General features: G+C 34.6%; 1 protein-coding gene across 7 annotated transcripts in view; it reads right to left on the bottom strand.

The window, feature by feature from the left end:
• Positions 1 to 18,544, bottom strand: part of TAF2 (TATA-box binding protein associated factor 2) — a 155,331-nt gene that overhangs the window by 93,322 nt on the left and 43,465 nt on the right. For 5 of the 7 annotated variants that reach the window (XM_042923296.1, XM_042923295.1, XM_042923292.1 and 2 more), the window contains 5 exons: positions 17,924 to 18,064; positions 15,211 to 15,321; positions 10,400 to 10,593; positions 9,635 to 9,774; positions 6,428 to 6,497 (listed from right to left, as the gene is read on the bottom strand). In XM_042923296.1, the coding sequence (XP_042779230.1) occupies positions 6,428 to 6,497; positions 9,635 to 9,774; positions 10,400 to 10,593; positions 15,211 to 15,321; positions 17,924 to 18,064 (656 nt within the window). The remainder of the gene's footprint in view (positions 1 to 6,427; positions 6,498 to 9,634; positions 9,775 to 10,399; positions 10,594 to 15,210; positions 15,322 to 17,923; positions 18,065 to 18,544) is intronic. The other 2 variants (XM_042923293.1, XM_042923294.1) reach the window with 2 other exon arrangements.

Here is an 18,544-nt window from a genome sequence, read left to right on the forward strand (position 1 = left end):
GAAATGGAGTCAAATCAAAACCAAAAACATGCTCAAAATCTCTCAAGAGAAAAAGCACAGGACATATGTGTGTCTCTTGAGGAAATGATATGCTGTAATCATATGTATGCTTGATTCCAAAACCATAATATCATTCCATGTTATTTTAAATATAATCCCTACCCATTATAATGAGAATATAGTAGTTCTTCCTATCAATGTAAAAAGTATATACATGCACAGAAATAACTGTAAAACAAAACTCCAAAATGTTAAGTGTTTCTGGTTAAAATAATGACAGGCTTTTTGAAAGTTTTCTTCTTAATGTGATTTGATATTTTTCCAAATTTATATGAGTATTTTAAAAAGTCATGCCCACTGAAAGGAAACTGTAATTTTAAAAAACGTAAACTTCATTTTAGTTTAAAAATAGTACACCTAGATTTATTTATTTAACAATTATGCATCTAGATTATTTCTCTATCTTATCAAACTTGTAAAATGAACAGCAAACTTTATGAAGAAAAAAAGTATTAGTAATTTGTCAGGTGAATATCTAGCTTAACTTAAGTGCATTTATTTAGTTTAGTTCTCAAAATATCTTAATGAAGAACTGACCTACAATCTAAAAATCTTTTACTGAGAGAAAACTATACAATTAAAGTGGACAACCCTATTACTACATTTAAAACATCAAACTATCCATGCTCATGGATTGGAAGAATATTGTTAAAATGTGGATACTACCCCAAAGCAATCTACACATTCAATGTAATCCCTATGAAAATAACACCAGCATTCTTCACAGAGCTCGAACAAATAATCCTAAAATTTATATGGAAGTAGAAAAGATTCTGAATAGGCAAAGCAATCCTGAAGAAGAAAACCAAAGCTGGATGCATCACAATTCTGGACTTCAAGTTGTATTACAAAGCTGTATCAGGACAGTATGGTACTGGCACAAAAACAGACCACAGATCAATGGAACAGAATAAGGAACCCAGAAATTGACTGACAAATGTATGGCCAACTAATCTTTGACAAAGCAGGAAAGAATATCCAATGGAAAAAAGCCTCTTCAGCAAGAGGTGTTGGGAAAACTGGACAGCGACATGCAGAAGAATGAAGCTGGACCACTTTCTTAGGTTCTTAGATGAAAGACCTAAATGTAAGACAGGAAACCGTCAAAATCCTAGAGGAGAAAACAGGCAACAACCTCTCTGACCTTGGATGCAGCAACTTCTTACTTGATATATCTCCAGAGGCAAGGAAACAAAAGCAAAAATGAACTATCGGAACCCCATCAAGATAAAATGCTTTTGCAGAGCGAAGGAAACAATCAGCAAAACTAAAGGCAGCCGACAGAATGGGAGAAGATATTTGCAAATGACATATCAGATAAAGGGCTAGTATCCAAAATCTATAAAGAACTTATCAAACTCAACACTCCAAAAACATATAATCCAGTGAAGAAATGGGCAGAAGATATGAATAGACACTTTCCCAAAGAAGACATCCAGATGGCTAAAAGACATATGAAAAAATGCTCAACATCACTCATCAGGGAAATCCAAATCAAAACCACAATGAGATACCACCTGACACCTGTCAGAATGGCTAAAATGGGCAACTCAGGCAACAACAGATGTTGGTGAGGATGTGGAAAAAGAGGAACCCTTTTGCACTGCTGATGGGAACACAAACTGGTGCAGCCACTCTGACAAACAGTAAGGAGGTTCCTCAAAAAATTAAAAATAGAACTACCCGAAAACCCAGCAATTGCACTGCTAGGTATTTATCCAAAGGATACAGGACTGCTGATTTGAAGGGGCACATGAACCCCAATGTTTATAGCAGTACTATCAACAATAGCCGAAGTATGGACAGAGCCCAAATGTCCATTGACTAATAAATGAATAAAGATTTGGTATGTGTGTATGTATAAGCATACATACGTACATACACATACATACATACAATGGAATATTACTCAGCTAAAAAAAAGAATGAAATCTTGCCATCTGTAATAATGTGGATGGAAGTAGAGTATTATTATGCTAAGCGAAATGAAGTAAGTCAGTTAGAGAAAGGCAAGTATATAATTTCACTCATATGTGGAATTTAAGAAACAAAACAGATGAACGGGAAGGGAAGCAAAAATAATACAAAAGCAGAGAGGAAGACAAACCATAAGAGACTCTTAAATACAGAGAACAAACAGGGTTGCTGGAGAGGTGCTGGGTGGGAGAATGGGCTAAACGGGTGAGGGGCATTAAGGAGGACACTTGCTGGGATGAGCACTGGGTGTTAGATTTAAGTGATGAATCACTAAATTCTACTCCTGAAATCATTATTACACTGTATGTTAACTAACTTGGATTTAAATTAAAAAAATAAAAACATCAAACATCAAACTAACATGAAAGCCTGAGAACTTCTCCACACAATTCAAAATAAACACCTTAAGGCTTTTTTCTATATACAGTTGTCAACACAGAGATAAAAGCACTTCTCTTTAACATATGACGTCATTTAAACAAACATGATTAGAAAAAAAAGCCAATTGTATGATTAGAGGAAATAGTAAAAAACTGCATCCAATCACTTGTTTAACACGTACTGAATCAAATGTATATAAGGCACCATGCTTATGTTCTAGAACAGAGACCAAAGGAAACATGGTCTCTGTTTTTTTGGAACTTCTATTCCCATGAGGCAAAGGTAATCAAAGATTTCCAGCTATAAAATTAACACATATATAGCAAGTATTTCTTTACTTAAGGTTAGGAAGAACTGTAGGATTTTATGGGCAATCATGACTTGAGGGACATTACCTAGTACAGGGAATCAAAGATGCATCCTTGTAGAAACAATATTCACGTTCACCTCTAAAGCATCAAGGAGTAATTACAGGTAATCTGGGTTTTTTTTCCTCCAGACTTTAAGGTTTCACCCCAGAATTCTTCAGAGTTTTATCTAATTCTACCAAAACCAGTAATTCTGATATATATGATAATAATGACAGAGAAAATCAACATACATTTTTAAAATTTCTCACTGAAGGCCATTTTATCATTAGGAGTTTAAAAATCAACCAAGGGCCATAAAAACAAAATGCTGTGTTTGGGGTAGGAGAGAGTAATGCCACTGATTTTCAGAGAAAAAATTTAAATTAAAAAAAAATTTACCTATTAAAAAATTTTTCTTAAATCTTTATTTATTTTGAAAGAGAGAGAGAGAGAGAGAGAGAGAGAGAGAGAGAGAGAGAGGATAAGTGGGGAAGAAAGCAGGGAAGAAAGAAAGCAGTGCAGAGCCTGACGCCAGGCTTGAACTCACGAATCATGAGATCACGACCTGAGCCAAAGCTGAACGTTTCACTCATGGAGCCACCCAGGAGCCCCTACCTATCTTTAATAATTCTATCCGATAAATATGGCAGAACATAGTGGATCTGTATTATGGTTACTTACCGAGTTAAAGAAAAAGTAATACAACAGATTGGTGGTTGCAGGGTGAAGGGAGGTAAAATGGATGAAGCAGATCAGAGTACAAACCTCCAGTTGTAAGTCATAAAGATGTATTATACAGCATGATGACAATAGTTAATACTGTGTTGCATATTTGAAAGAAAGTAGATCTTAAACGTTCTCATCACAAGAAAAAAAATGTGTAACTATGTACGGTGACAGCAGTTAACTTATTATGGTGATCATTTCCCAATATTTACTGATATCGAATCATTATGTTATATGCCCAAACCAACATAACATTATGTCAATTATATCTAAAAGAAAGAAAGAAAGAAAGAAAGAAAGAAAGAAAGAAAGAAAGAAAGAAAGAAAGAAAGAAAGAAAGAAGGAAAGAAAAAGAGAGAAAGAGTAATGATGGGAACAAAGAAAAAAGGATAGAGTTCCTATTCAAAGTATAAAACACACAGAAGATGGGGTGCCTGCCTGGGTGGCTCAGTTGGTTAAGCTGAGTCTTGACTTCGGTTCAGGCCATGATGTCACAGTTCATGAGTTTGAGCCCCACTTCAGACAATGCTCCCTCTCTCTTAAAATGCACACTGCACAGCCTGCTTGGGATTCTCTCTCTGCCTCTCCCCTGCTCGCGTGCACGTGCGCGCTCTCTCTCTCTCTCTCCCAAAATAAATAAATTAAAAAATAAAATAAAAAACACAGAAGAAAACAAAAAAATATAGACAGATGTCCCAAGATACCAAAAAATACACACATACATTAACTGCCACATGGTAACACTTCTATCCTCTGACCACTAACATTAAAGATTTTTCAAAGTGCTGAATTTTTTAACTAGAATGTAACTACAGACTAGATGATATTAAGTACAGGCTAAGAGGTTCCCTACTGATGACATAAATGAATCACATCAACTAAGAAGAAAAATGTCAAATATAATCATGAAATACATCTTTAAACAGATTTTCAGTTCAGATTATAAATAACAGTGCTCTTCACTGTTTCACAACAGTATTTCAAAAGCAATCATTTAAATCACATAGCATATAATTTAACAATAGGGCAACTTTAAATATTACATAGTATTATAATCTGCTAAAAATGGTCTTCAAAACATAATTCCCTGATCTCAGAAATACACGCCTTAATGTTAGTTCTGATGTTGTGAACTGAAAACAGAAATGAATACATGATGAGCTTTGTTTATACTGTATTTATAAGTTCTGTTCCTACCTGCTATCAATAGGATCTTATAAATTTTCAAATGCATGAACTTTGTCAGATAAGAGATGAGGCTGGTTTCCTGCTTATCCTCTTTTGTATTTATTATATAAATATGTACCTTAGAATGGATGAGTATCTTTGTCCATGCCAACCTTACCTTTTAGTACACCTCAATCACAAGGAAAAATCACTTAAATTAGAATTTACATCAGAAATCAAGAACTATGAAATAATTAACAGCAAAACTTCATACAAAGATATGTATATAATAAGCATCTGAAATAGTTAGGGTTGGGTTGGGGTTAGGGAAGAAAGAGGGGAGGGAAGAGAGAAAGGAAGTGGGAAGGGAAACGTAAAACATAAACCACTGAATAAGGTGACTTAACCAAGAACTCACTGTTACAACCAACTTGAAAAACAACTGTTGGTAAAGACAATGTCTTTGCTAGGGAGCTGTAATCTCTTAGATGGACTCCTCATGCCCAGATGCAATTCAGTGAGGTTAGAAAGCAGTTTGCCTTTTTAAAAGAAAACTCTCTGCCAACCTATATGTAAAGTTGAGGAAGATAATTAACATCTCTAGGTCTATGCTCTTGTTTCTAACTGGAGGGACTGTAGGGCACCTTGGTGGCTCAGTCAGTTAGCCTCTGACTCTTGATCTCAGCTCACGTCATGATCTCATGGTTGGTGAGCCCCATGCCAGGCATCTGCACTGATGGTGCAGAGCCTGCTTGGGATTCTCTCTCCCTCTCTCTCAAAATAAATAAATAAACTTAAAAAAAAAGAGCAGCTTAACTGGAAGGACTATAATCTAAATTACTCTCAATGACTCAAATTTTATTTTATGAAGTCATAATCTTAAAACAAATGAACAAAAATTTACAGGCCTAACATGTACAAAGAAAGGAAAACAGACATGGTCAAAAATTTAATCCTACTCAAATATACTGTGAACATCCTACTTTGCAAAAGCAGCAGAAGTAAAGACAATGAAGACTAGAACAAAGACAAAAATGAAAACTGCTATTATGTCAGGACTGGGATTTTCTTCTATGTTCCCTTATTTTCTAAATTTTAAATATTATATTATACTTTTTAAATACTAAGTCTGTGTAATAAAAATTGAGATTTCATATGAGATAGAAAGGAACAAATGGAATACACCAAGACACTTTTCTCACTTTTAAAACAGACTGAATCAATCAGCACATAAGGGATATACCATGTACAGTACAAACTGCTATATAAGCTTTTCTTTAAATTATAATAGAAGTTGTATGTAAAATTGCAGGGAATAAACTTTATTAACAATATATTTTTGGGGGTGCTTGGGTGGCTCAGTCAGTTAAGCCTCTGACTTCGGCTCAGGTCATGATCTCATAGTTTGTGAGTTCAAGCCGCATGTCAGGCTCTGTACAGACAGCTCAGAGACTGGAGCCTGCTTAGAATTCTGTGTCTCCCTCTCTCTCTCTGCCCCTCCCCTGCTCATGTTCATTCTCTCTCTCTCTCTCAAAAAATAAACATTAAAAAAAAAACAGGAAACAAATCGTGTTTTTAAAAATGTCTTTCCAAAAGCATATCTAATTAAAAAAAAACAACACATAAAAAAGACATTAATAAATGAATAACATATTCCTCTATTTTTGAAAATAATAAAAACTTGTTTTGTTCACATATAATCTTCCAAAATTATTCAATTTACTTTAGGACTTATAAAATCAAAATAGTATAGCACAAAAACTAACCTTACATAGGGGACAGGGTCATTCTGAATCATATTAAGTAGCCATTGCAGTTCTTCGTAACTCCGGTCCACTGAAAATAAAAATAAAGAAATATTTCATTTATTTATTATTTTTATTTAATTTAAATCCAAGTTAGTAAGTTAGTTAACATATAGGGTAGTAATGGTTTAAGGAGTAGAATTTAGTGATTTATCCCTTACATACAATGCCCAGTACTCATCCCAACAAGTGTCCTCCTTAATGCCCATCACCTATTTAGCCCATCCCCCCACACCCCTCCCCTCCAGCAACCCAGTTTGTTCTCCTTATGGTTTGCTCCCTGTTTTTATCTTATTTTTCCTTTCCCTCCCCTATGTTCATCGGTTTTGCTTCTTAAAGTCTACATGAGTGAAATCATGTATTTTGTCTTTCTCTAACTTAAGAAATATATTTGTTTCTAATTATAACAAATGAAATAGTAAGGGACAAGGAGGGAATTTACACTTAATATTTAGGGCTATGCCTTAGCCGTCTTCAGAGTTGAAAGCTGTACGCAACTTCTTACATTTTCCGTAGGAAAAGTCACTTTGTAAATTTTATTCATTCATATAGCCAAAACGTAAAACAGAACCAAGTGCATATTTTTCACTAATGTTCAAATCAATGACAAGTACAAGATAAAGCAAATTATATTAAAAACCCTAAATTAAAGATGAGCAACTCTAAATGGAAAAATATGTTTAAATAAAACTGTGTTTCTAGATGTTTAAATCAAATTATAGGGAAACTTGATACCCAATGGCACCTCAACTATATTACAGTATATAATATGAAAAACTGTTTTTACCCAAGTGGTTTCTTTCACTTGAGACTAAAGAGCAGCCTTAACTTTTCAATATAACATAAAATCATGCTATAAATATACCTCAATAAAGTCATTCGTTAGCTATTTCCATTCACCTTTTCAACAAGTTATGATTTTATGATTTGAAAAGCTTTATTATCAGAATTTTATTTCTAATATCGTCCATTTTTTTACTTTCTAATGATCTAGATTCATGGATAACACCAAAGCACTTCTCAATTAAGTACTTATTGACTTAGCATTCTTTTGGAAATGACAATATTAGCATTCTATTTCATTTCAGGTAGTACTAATGCATGAAATCTTTGTAGCTATTTGACAGTAAACATCACTCACGTCCCTTAGGAAAGAAGGTTGGAAATACTGGCATATTTGGTAAATCTCAGAACTTCTAGATTTCACAAATTGGTAAAATGTCAAATCAAAACTGAAGATTGATAGAGGGATAGAGGATCACTGTTTTCACCACTTCTTAAAAGAAAGAATTATTTTAACCCTCAATAAAAAGAACAAATGACCGTCCTTTCTGAACTTAGCTCAACATATATAAGATACACACTTTGTTCTTATCCTTTTATAATTTGACTATACACATACTTCTGATATTTACAAAAAAATTATAAAAATTTGAGTATGTTTCTTCTATTAACATGTTAAAATTAACCACTCCTCCTTTTTCCATAGTCAGATGAGAAGTACAACACACTCTACCTTCTTTACTCTTCCCATATTTAGGTGCAATAATCTGAAATTCTAGATGTAAATTAAAATGACATATTTCTTATATTTGCATGTTGTTTTTAAGGAATTATTTTTGAAGTTTCCATTAAATTTTCCAACCATGTTAACAAATATTTAGGCTCAGTTCTTTTTTTTTTTTTAAATTTTTTTTTTTTTTTTAACTTTTATTTATTTTTGAGACAGAGAGAGACAGAGCATGAACGGGGGAGGGACAGAGAGAGAGGGAGACACAGAATCTGAAACAGGCTCCAGGCTCTCAGCAGTCAGCACAGAGCCCGACGCAGGGCTTGAACTCACGGACCGCGAGATCATGACCTGAGCTGAAGTCGGACACTTAACCGACTGAGCCACCCAGGCGCCCCTAGGCTCAGTTCTTTATTTTACAGGCATAGTCACATTTCATACTTTCACCAATCTTGAGTTATAATGTGATTCACTTCCAGGTCAGCTGGGAATTCTCTGGGAATTTTAAGAATGTTACATAGGAGATGTACATCTAAGTCTTTAATCTAAGTCTACGTGAGTAACAATTGGGCAAAAAGAGAATGCAGGATTGCAGTTTTCCCTAAATATTATGTTAGCTATTGGGCAAAAAGAGAATGCAGGATTGCAGTTTTCCCTAAACATTATGTTAGCTATTTGTTTATGGTCTTTTGAACTCTTCATATTGTGAAGAAGTCACAGGCTACATTATTCTTTTATCCTATATAATAACTGAGTTCTGATATTCCTAAGAACTTACACATTCTTTCCCTAACCTTCAAATTTTAAATTTTATCAGACTCTGGCTTAGGAAGTTTCATTCATACTCTTTCTTAGTACTCTATTATTTTTTGGATGATTGCTTTTCTTCTACTCGCTCTATTCTTTATGACTTATTTTTAATATTTTAATCTCTTTATTTTTCTGCCCTGTATCTTTTTAAATGTTTTGGATATATAATATCGTCTTATTCATTTTTTGGTCTTATGTTTTCTTCAACTTCACAAAGCCTTGCCTGATCCCCCTATGGAGACTTCTGTGTACGTATCTTGTTCTACTTTCACAGATACAAACTTTTGAAAGGCACAAGATGTTTTCTTGAGTACTTAATTAGAATTTCCCCAAAATCTTCTTCTAGTTTAATAACATGGAATTAAACCTATAGAATGATACACTGATTTATTAAAAGACCAAAGATATCTGTAATTTTATTATTTTCTATCACTTATTCTTATAAAAGTTCTACATTTATCAAAAATTCTTTCAATTTAAAATTTAAATATCTCATATTGTTTGTAATATGCAACCCCAATAATGAAGACAGCTTTAAATAGTAAACATTTCTGAAATGATATGAGCATATACACACACACACACACACACACACACACACACTCATTTATTTATTTATTTAGAGAGAGAAAGAGAGAGAGAGAGAGAGAGAGAGAATGAACTGGGGAGGGACAGAAAGGGGGGCGGTGGGGGGAGACAGAGGATCCAAAGCAGGTTCTGTGCTGCCAGCAGAGAGCCCAATGCAGGGCTTGAACTCAGGAACTGTGATACCATGTCCCGAGCTGAAGGCAGACACTTAACTGACAGAGCCACTCAAGGACCCTGAGCATATATTTCTAAAGCATTACCTTTAGTATAATCAACGACTGCTTCCAAAGCTGCTATCCTAATGTCCACAAAGTGTCCATACTCGGCATAAGACTTAAAAAGAGCGGGATCACTTGGCACATGTCCATTCTTCTGAAGCACTCTTATGGCTCTCAAACAACTAGGAAACATAGTATTTACAGTTAAATATTTTTATAAAAGTATTTTGTATCAAACTTATTTCCCAGGCATTAGGAATTAATCTCTTAACAGTAAACTGAAACACTGATATGATTTGAAACCATCTTTTTAAATTTTGTAGTATTAATTTTTTGCAGTAATTTAGTCGATAACATATATGGAAAGTGAGAACTGGTGGTGATGTCTGAACCAGTGAATCAACTTTTTAGCAAACTCCTAAAAAAATAGAATTTTTTGATAGCCATTTATTAACAAGTTGACAGAAGTGAAAAGGCATCTAAATAAGCTTAACAACAGAGATGTTTATACTATATCCAATGGGATAAAAAGAGTATGCAGACATCCAAAATAATGCTTATGAAGAACTTCTGATGACATGACAAAGTGTTTATGATATAATTCAAAAACTACATATACAACATCTGTCACATAATTAAAAAATGTATTTAGTTACAAGAGGAAAATTTTAGAAGGCTATTCTCCAAAACAGTAATAATCTGTGATGGTACAATCATATAGCATTGTAATTTTCTTTTATATCCTAAGTTCCTACAATGAGAATAAATTTCTCTTATAGTTATAAAAGCAAGTAACTTTCATCATACCTGACAGTGATAGTATGTCTATAACTTGGAAGAAGTTTTTCCATATTCAAAAACCTGGTGATTTCTTCAAGAATAAGTCGCACATCTGGATTTAAGTTGTCCAAAGTTCGAACTTCATTATTCACACTGACTGCAGGCGTAACAGAGTTGGCAAGGGCATCAATCATTTCTGCACGATAATAATTATCTGAAAACTAAGCCAAAAATGATCACGAGAAAACAAAATTCACACTTCTGTTCAAAAATTAATAAAATATTTACAACTTCAGAACGTAACCTATCTGAAAAGACAAGCAAGTTCTCTGGGAATTATTTATGCCTTTTGTGTAGTTGTACGTTGGGAGAAAGAGTGAAAGAGACTCACTAATTAGTAATACGTTAGTTTACTCAACTAGTATTTACCACGTGAGGCACTCTTACAGTCACCTAGCTAGATTCCTGTACAAGGAAGACAACGCTCCACGAATGCTACTGGTAACACAGAACTTGAAATCAGCTATTAACTCTACTCTTACGTATAAATTTATAATCAAGGGTCACCAGATATTAGGAAAGCATCAACATAAAAAAGAAAGACCAGAACAAACAAAAGGTAAGAAATAACTTAGTGGAAAAAGAGTTTGCAAGGAAAAGAAGGGAAAAAAAATCCCAAAACTATCATGAACATCATTTGAGAAATAACTAATGGTATGCCTTCTAATAGCATATAACATATTTTCAATGTTTTTGTTGCTTATTTACTTTTGAGAGAGACACAGAGGCAGAGACAGAGCATGAGTTGGGGAGGAGCAGAAGGAGACACAGAATCCGAAGCAAGCCGTCGGCACAGAGCCCAACACGGGTCTCAAACTCCTGAACAGTGAAATCATGACCTGAGCCGAAGTCACGCGCTTAAGGGACTAAGCCACCCAGGCGCCCTGCAATAGCATAACATATTTTAAAAAGAAAGAAATATGCAGAGATTCAGAATCAAAGTAAATTGGAATTTACTTTGTGGAAAAAAAACTCCTGAAATTCTAAGCAAAAAGGCAGATCTAAAGTAGAGAGAAAAGGAAAGTAGAGGGCTGATGTAGAAGACATACAAACGCGAGTTCTAGCAAGAGAAGGCAGAGAAACAGGACAACCATCCAAAAAATACTAATTTCTAAATCCATATCCCAGTCAATTCCCAGAAAAGCAATGTATTGAAAGGCAATCTGGGCGTAGCTTGACTTACACTCAGCAAATCAGATACTTTAGCCTAGGAATTTGAATACGGAGCAAGCAAATTCAATTGTATCATCAGTGTTGGGAGTGTGCTGTGGCAACGCAAGCTACCAGGAGACAGAAGAGGAACAAATGCCCCTGTGACTTCCACCATGGAGCCAGAAGGTTACAGGGACATATGTAATGACAGAATCCCTACACATTCTGTGTTTAGATACTGGGCAAAAAAATAAAATAAACAACAAATAAAAAAAAAATACTCCACACCTGTTCACTCTGAACAAAGTTTTGTTTTCAAATCATTTTAATGACTGCAAAATTAATCACTGAAGCTTCAGTCTCTAAGTCCTATTCCTTTCCTCCAGGGCCAGAGAAAACAGTCATGGACTTATGTCATGCTAATTTTGTTTTAACATTTTGCATTTATCAACTTTTTATTTTCCAGGTTCTAAGCCTTGTTTCAAATTCTGAAAGACGATTTCTTTCTTTTTTTAAAAAAAAAATTTTTTTAACGTTTATTTTTGACAGAGAAAGAGGGAGAGAGACACAACATGAGTGGGGGAGGGGCAGAGAGAGAGGGAGACAGAATGTGAAGCAGGCTCCAGGCTCTGAGCTGTCAGCACAGAGCCTGAAGCGGGGCTTGAACTCACAGACCACAAGATCATGACACTCAACCGACTGAGCCACCCAGGCACCCCCACCCCGAAAGACCATTTCTATTCAAAGATTATTTAAATTATATTTATACATTTTCTTCAAGTATTCTGATCGCTTTGTTGTTACCTCTGATAACTACTTTGCCAACAAAGCAGGAGCCCATTTATTTAACTGCTGTTTCTGACCAAAGTACTCAGATCACAGAAATAACTTACAAATTAAAAATGACATGGAAGCGTGGGTGAAGTAGGAAAACCAAGATTTAACATTTATCCCTCAGACCACATCCAATTCTCACAGCTACTATAATCTTAACTGAACAAGCGAGATAATCTGATCACCTCAGGGTTTTAAGAGATGAGGAAGAAGTAGTAATATGTAGAACACACGTGGGGCAGCAGACATTCAAATACAGCAAAAATTCCTTAAAAAACAAAAAACCCTGAAGGCATCAATATCAGTGTGTTACAGCAAAGACTGTCGGATGTTAACAATGACCCTTTGGAATCAGGAATAGTTCAACCCATTTCTGTGTACCACACTTGAAAACACAGAAATTTCAGAAACATGTGGTTTATTAGAAATACGAATATATGCATAAAAGATTATCATATAAAATGGCTAATAACTAGGCTTCAAAGGGATTAAATTTTAGTCTTCTTGAAAACTAACTCATCCGGAATGCTGAATTTTATGTTCTGCCAATTAATGAGATGTTAAAAAATTTTTTAAAATATTTCCCCCCTGCCGCCCCGACTCTCAACTTCTTTTTGGCATTTAATGTTTTGTATCTCTAATTTTACTTGTAGAAACCCTGTCATTTCTTCTCATGCACTTTTTAAAATTTTATATCTATGTAGTGAAACTTAAAAAAAAACAAATCCTTAACCAAAGCCTCAGTAATAAATCATTTGTGGTTGGAAGTGAGGTGCTTTAAAAAACAGATAAAACGATTGATGCAATATTCTTAGGGATCCATCTAATCGCAACTGTTCTTAAAATTTTAATCCATTAATCTATAGATCTTTAAATGACAACCAAGTCTTTTTTTCCCAACCGCAATTTTTAACAGAATAAGTTTTGATATCAGACAGATCTGGGTTTAACTCCTGGTTCAACTCCTGGTTCTGCCACACACGTGACCTATTACCCTAACTAAATCTTTATTAGCTTCTATCTCCTCACATGTAAATTGAGATAATAGTATCTATCTCACACATCTGATGCTAATCTTAATTTATTGCCACTAACCATAACACCTGATTAGCCTGCTCAAGATTAAAACAGATTGAGTCTTACACTGTTCTGCGAAAAATAATGAAGTATAAAGTTTAGTAATCTATCACTATGCTGCACCTTACAAAATCATTAATGACATATATGACTGCATCATGTAAAACAGCACGGTATACTAAAAAGATCACCACACAGATGGGCAGCAGCAGCACATAGCACAATTCCCAGATTATACTTGCTATGTAATCTTAGACTCTCGACCTCTGTGGTTTGCTTTCATTTACCAACTACAGAATAAGTAAGGTTTAAAAGAATTAAGGTAAGTGAAATCACTTCACAAAGTACAAGTACTGTACTGGGGCCACCATGATTTAAATTACATAAACACCCCCAAAACAAGAAAACTGACATAAACAAATGTACAAAGTATTTCCCCATTCCATCTTAATATAATCTGATTTGATATCATCCAAAATCCTAACCTTGTATCTTCAGTAAAAGAAATTCATGTGCAGAAGAAAGGAATGTTATAAATGACAAGTCAAAACAAATCAGTAGACTAGGAACAAATCTTACAAAATTTTTTTAACAGTATTCAAAAATGGAAAGAAAAAGTCTATCAACTATAATGTACTTTTAAAGCACTGATTTTTTTAAAGACTCTTTTTAGCTTAAATCTTTGTTATTCTACTGTGCTGAGGAAAAATTGGTCTTCTTGACTTTCGTTAATAATCACCATTTTTAATAAACATACTTATCACTTTTTCTTTACTCTTGTAATGTCTCATTAAACTTCCCATGAATTTGACTTATCCTACCAGATACATGTTCATATATCCTGTTCCCTCTTCCTAGAATAACCTTCCAAGACTGTCCCCATTCACAGACTGGGAAAAATCCTATTCATCTTTATGACTCAGTTTGAGGGTCATCACTTACATATAAAACTTCCCTGAGTCATTCTCTCTATAGCCTTGGAAGGTACCAGAAAACCGAACTCTCCTAGAAAACTGTGTATGTGTATTTCCATTATGGATGACTGTTGCTGTTTTACTTGTCTGATTTCTCCATCAGGTGGAATCTGTGAGGGTCCAGAATCAGACTGGGATATACAGCAGTTGATCACTAGATATTTAATGAATAAATGAAATTCTGGACAGCACTTACCATCTCTTCCTTCTATTTAAACACAGTACACTGCCTAGCATAGCATATAGCCTCAAAAACATTTGCTGATTGTTATAATAACAAGATAAAATGAATAGCACTCAATAGCTGTTTGCAAATAAATAAATTAATAAACACATACTGTGGTAAAAAAAACAAAAGAGTTAAATTCATCAATGAACAAGTTATTCCAAGAGGAAACTGTTTTCTGTGCATCCCATGGTAAAAGAAAAAAGGAATAAAAATAAAATTGGGTTGTCAGACTTCACCAAAGCAAGTTTTAGTAGGCTCCCTTAAATTTGATACACTAATATCTCCATCTTATAACAGGTATGAGGAACATTAAAAAAACAACAACAAAAAAAAAACCCAAAAAACTAATCTTGGGTTGTTTTCCACTGGTCATTGTAATAAATCACGTTTGTATGTTTCTAACTGTAGAAATTTTAAGTACCATGGACTCAACAATGATTTCACAGTCTAAATATTCTTTAAAAATCAAACATCACTAGGTAGGTCTTATAATATTCATTAAAGTATCTTACCTTATTTTTTCTGTTGTCATTGTACTTGATTAAGTCTAAAATGAACGTTAAGACTTCTTTGGGACAAAGGTTGTGAACATCTCTCAATAAAGCCATTGCAACTGGCATAGTCTACAAAACAAAAACAAAAACAAACTTTTTTAAGCATATAACCTAACACTTTCATTACTACAATTCACTGAAACATCTGGATAGAGCCTAACCCAACCCTTCTAATTCCCACCCCCTCCCACTGAGAACATGGACACTGCAACCAAAGAGCCCAGAAGCAAACCAAGGGAACTGCACTCTGTCACCTGTACGCCTTTGTCTTCATTTGTTAAACTATAGGTAATATAAATCCTATAAATCCTATAAATCCAGTGGAAAAGGAAGAGGTTTTAACACCAGAGAGACTACTATTCAACTCCTACTCTACTTCCGAGATGGATGATTTTAGCTAACTGCTGACTTGAAAGCTTTCTTTCCTCACAACTGTTTTTAAGATGAAAGGATACAGCAGCTGAACGCCTATGACAGTTAGTAGAGTTCAATCATCAGTCCGAGAGACATTGATTCTGCAGCACCACCTCACTGTGAACCTAAAGAAAAATGGTAAATTATCTAAAATCCAGCCTAAGTTTCCCCTTTCCAAATTTTTGTAGGCAACTTTTCTAAGGAAGTGAAACCTGACTCACACAGCAGTAACCTTTACCAGTAAAACAAAACTATTTAAACTCAAGACGGAGCCACAGATGAATAGTCATCCAAGTCCTCAGTGTGCAAGGAGATCTGGACTATGCTCTCATCTGATTCAAGACAGTCAAATTTTCCAAACAGAGGGACAAATAGGAGGGTGGCTCCTTTGCTTGCATGAAGGACCAGAAGCAACAGGATAGTCAGTGTTACAACAGTGCAACAAGACACTGTTAATGCTATAAGAACAACAACTGCTATAAAACAATTTATTTTCCAAGAAATACCTTTCCTATGCCTGTTCTGCCTTTTTGGGACTCAAGTTTGGTTTAGACAGTAATCTTTTCTCTCTCTTTTCTGCCACTCAAAGTATTATGTGAAAGATAAACTGTTCTAAACGCATTAGTTTCCCAATGTTTTTGATGGCAACCTACAGTAAGAAATATATTTACATCCCAGTCTACACACACATAAATGTCATGTATACTAACTAAAAAAATAAAACCAAAAAACCCCTTATGTTTATTATATGTGCTGCATTCTGATACTGCCTACCATTTTATTTAAAAAGCAAACAAACCAAAACTTCCTAAAGGATCTCATTCCCCACACTAATGGGACACAACTCTCAATATGAAACACCAAACTAAGGTATACAGACACACAATGGCACAATGGAGGGGACATATTGGGAAGACACAGAAATTAACTTGTTTTCATACCACAGATTCGTGAAATGGCAACAGAGAACTGAGCAACAAGTAGTACAGAATGTTCAGTTGTGTAAAATAACAGGATGTCACAGACTACTTTGATTACACCAATACTGGCTTTCCCCAAACCTGGCTCATTCTGAATCTGTTCTGCTGATGAAATTCACTATAATTATATCGTAACTTCTACTCTCAGCAGGTGTCTCAATGTTGCTGGGTAATCTTTTACTTCTGCCTCTATCATACAAAATCTCACCTTACCTAATATCCCCCTCAGCATCTACCATTTCACTTCCTCTCAGTCTGCTTTCCACCTGCCTCAGAAAAAGGAATGTTCTTATCTCTTCTAAAATGAACTCCCGACTATGTCCCACCCTCTGCTCGTATCTTCAGAATTTACACTGCGCCTGCTCTTTTATATGCTGACTTGCTTCCACTTGAATATTTCATCTCTCCCTTTCCAAAGATACCTTTCTCTGTGCCAAACATGCCTCAAGTTTCTTCTCCCTGTATACAAAACAAACCCAAAATGTCCCTTTCTCAGCACTGCTTTATCCTCAACATGTCTTTCTCATACTCTTCAACACCAAAATCATTAAATAGGCTTCATTAGTTTTTTCTATTTCAACTTCACTCTTCCTTCTAGTCTGATCTACTTAATCTCACCTCTGCCTTCATTATTGCTTTAAATTACTCAAAACATTTCACAAATGATTTGCAAATTGCCCAAATGCTGACAACCGTTCCATTCCCATATCCCTTCCTAAAACAGTGACACCATCACACCACTTTGACTTTCTAGATTACTATTTATAAAAAATTTACTATGCGATAAATATAGTATAAAATGCTTTACATACTTGATTTATTTAATTCTAAAAAATATAAATTTTACAACTGAGTAAACTGAGGCTCAAAGGGTTAAGAAACTTGTCCTTATGAAAACTGAGAGCAGAGCTGGGACTGAAACCAGAGATGGATACTGTACTGGTCTGTCTCAGAAGGGCTGTCCACATTCTAGAAGGAATGCCATTAGAAGGCCTCACCCATACCTCGGTCCACCATGTAACCAACCAAAAAGTCAAATTATCCATTTTTATGTACTTTAGTATAAATGTGGATACAGAGTTACTTACACACAGCTCATAAATTCCACGAACAATCAATTAAATTTGGGGAACATTTTGGAAGAAGAAAAACAAACAAAAGAACAAAGGCAGAACCTTTTATAAAAAAGTAAACACACCTGTTACTTAAATAGTCCCCAAGTTAAGCTGAGATATACAGATAGTGGCATAAAACAATCGTAAGAAAGTAAACTGTACCTTCTGTAGAAAATAGCTTTGAAAGCTCATAAAGTTGTTTGTTTTCACAATGTTTGGACAAGTTTTACAACAAAACATTCTGGTAAAAAGTGACTTCATGGCTGGTGGCCCTGTCCATGTGCTTACCATTGAATTTGCAATCTGCAAATAATCAGAAAACGAAGTAATGTCCATCACCACTGAAAACATATTTTAAATAAAACAGCTTTTTAAAATTTATTAATACAATTGGATTAGTTTTCAACAATTTCAATTCTCAGAAATTTGATATCTTTAAGGCTTTTATTACCATTTCCAAAACAAACAACTCACCTCCCCGTAAAATTCCTACGTACACTTATAGTTATTTTCTACAATTTCTAAATTGGAGCATTCTTTTTTTTTTTTTTTTTTTTTCCAGAGAGATTTGACATCTTTATTATGTTGAGATTTTTGGTCCTTTCATGTGGTAGGTCTCTCCAAGAATTTAGATCATCTTTTATTTCTTCCATTTGCATTTTTTATTTTTTATTTTTTTTTTAATATATGAAATTTATTGTCAAATTGGTTTCCATACAACACCCAGTGCTCATCCCAAAAGGTGCCCTCCTCAATATCCATCACCCACCCTCCCCTCCCTCC

Source organism: Panthera leo, chromosome F2, assembly GCF_018350215.1.
Source record: "Panthera leo isolate Ple1 chromosome F2, P.leo_Ple1_pat1.1, whole genome shotgun sequence".
In the NCBI taxonomy this organism is placed as follows: Eukaryota; Metazoa; Chordata; class Mammalia; order Carnivora; family Felidae; genus Panthera; species Panthera leo.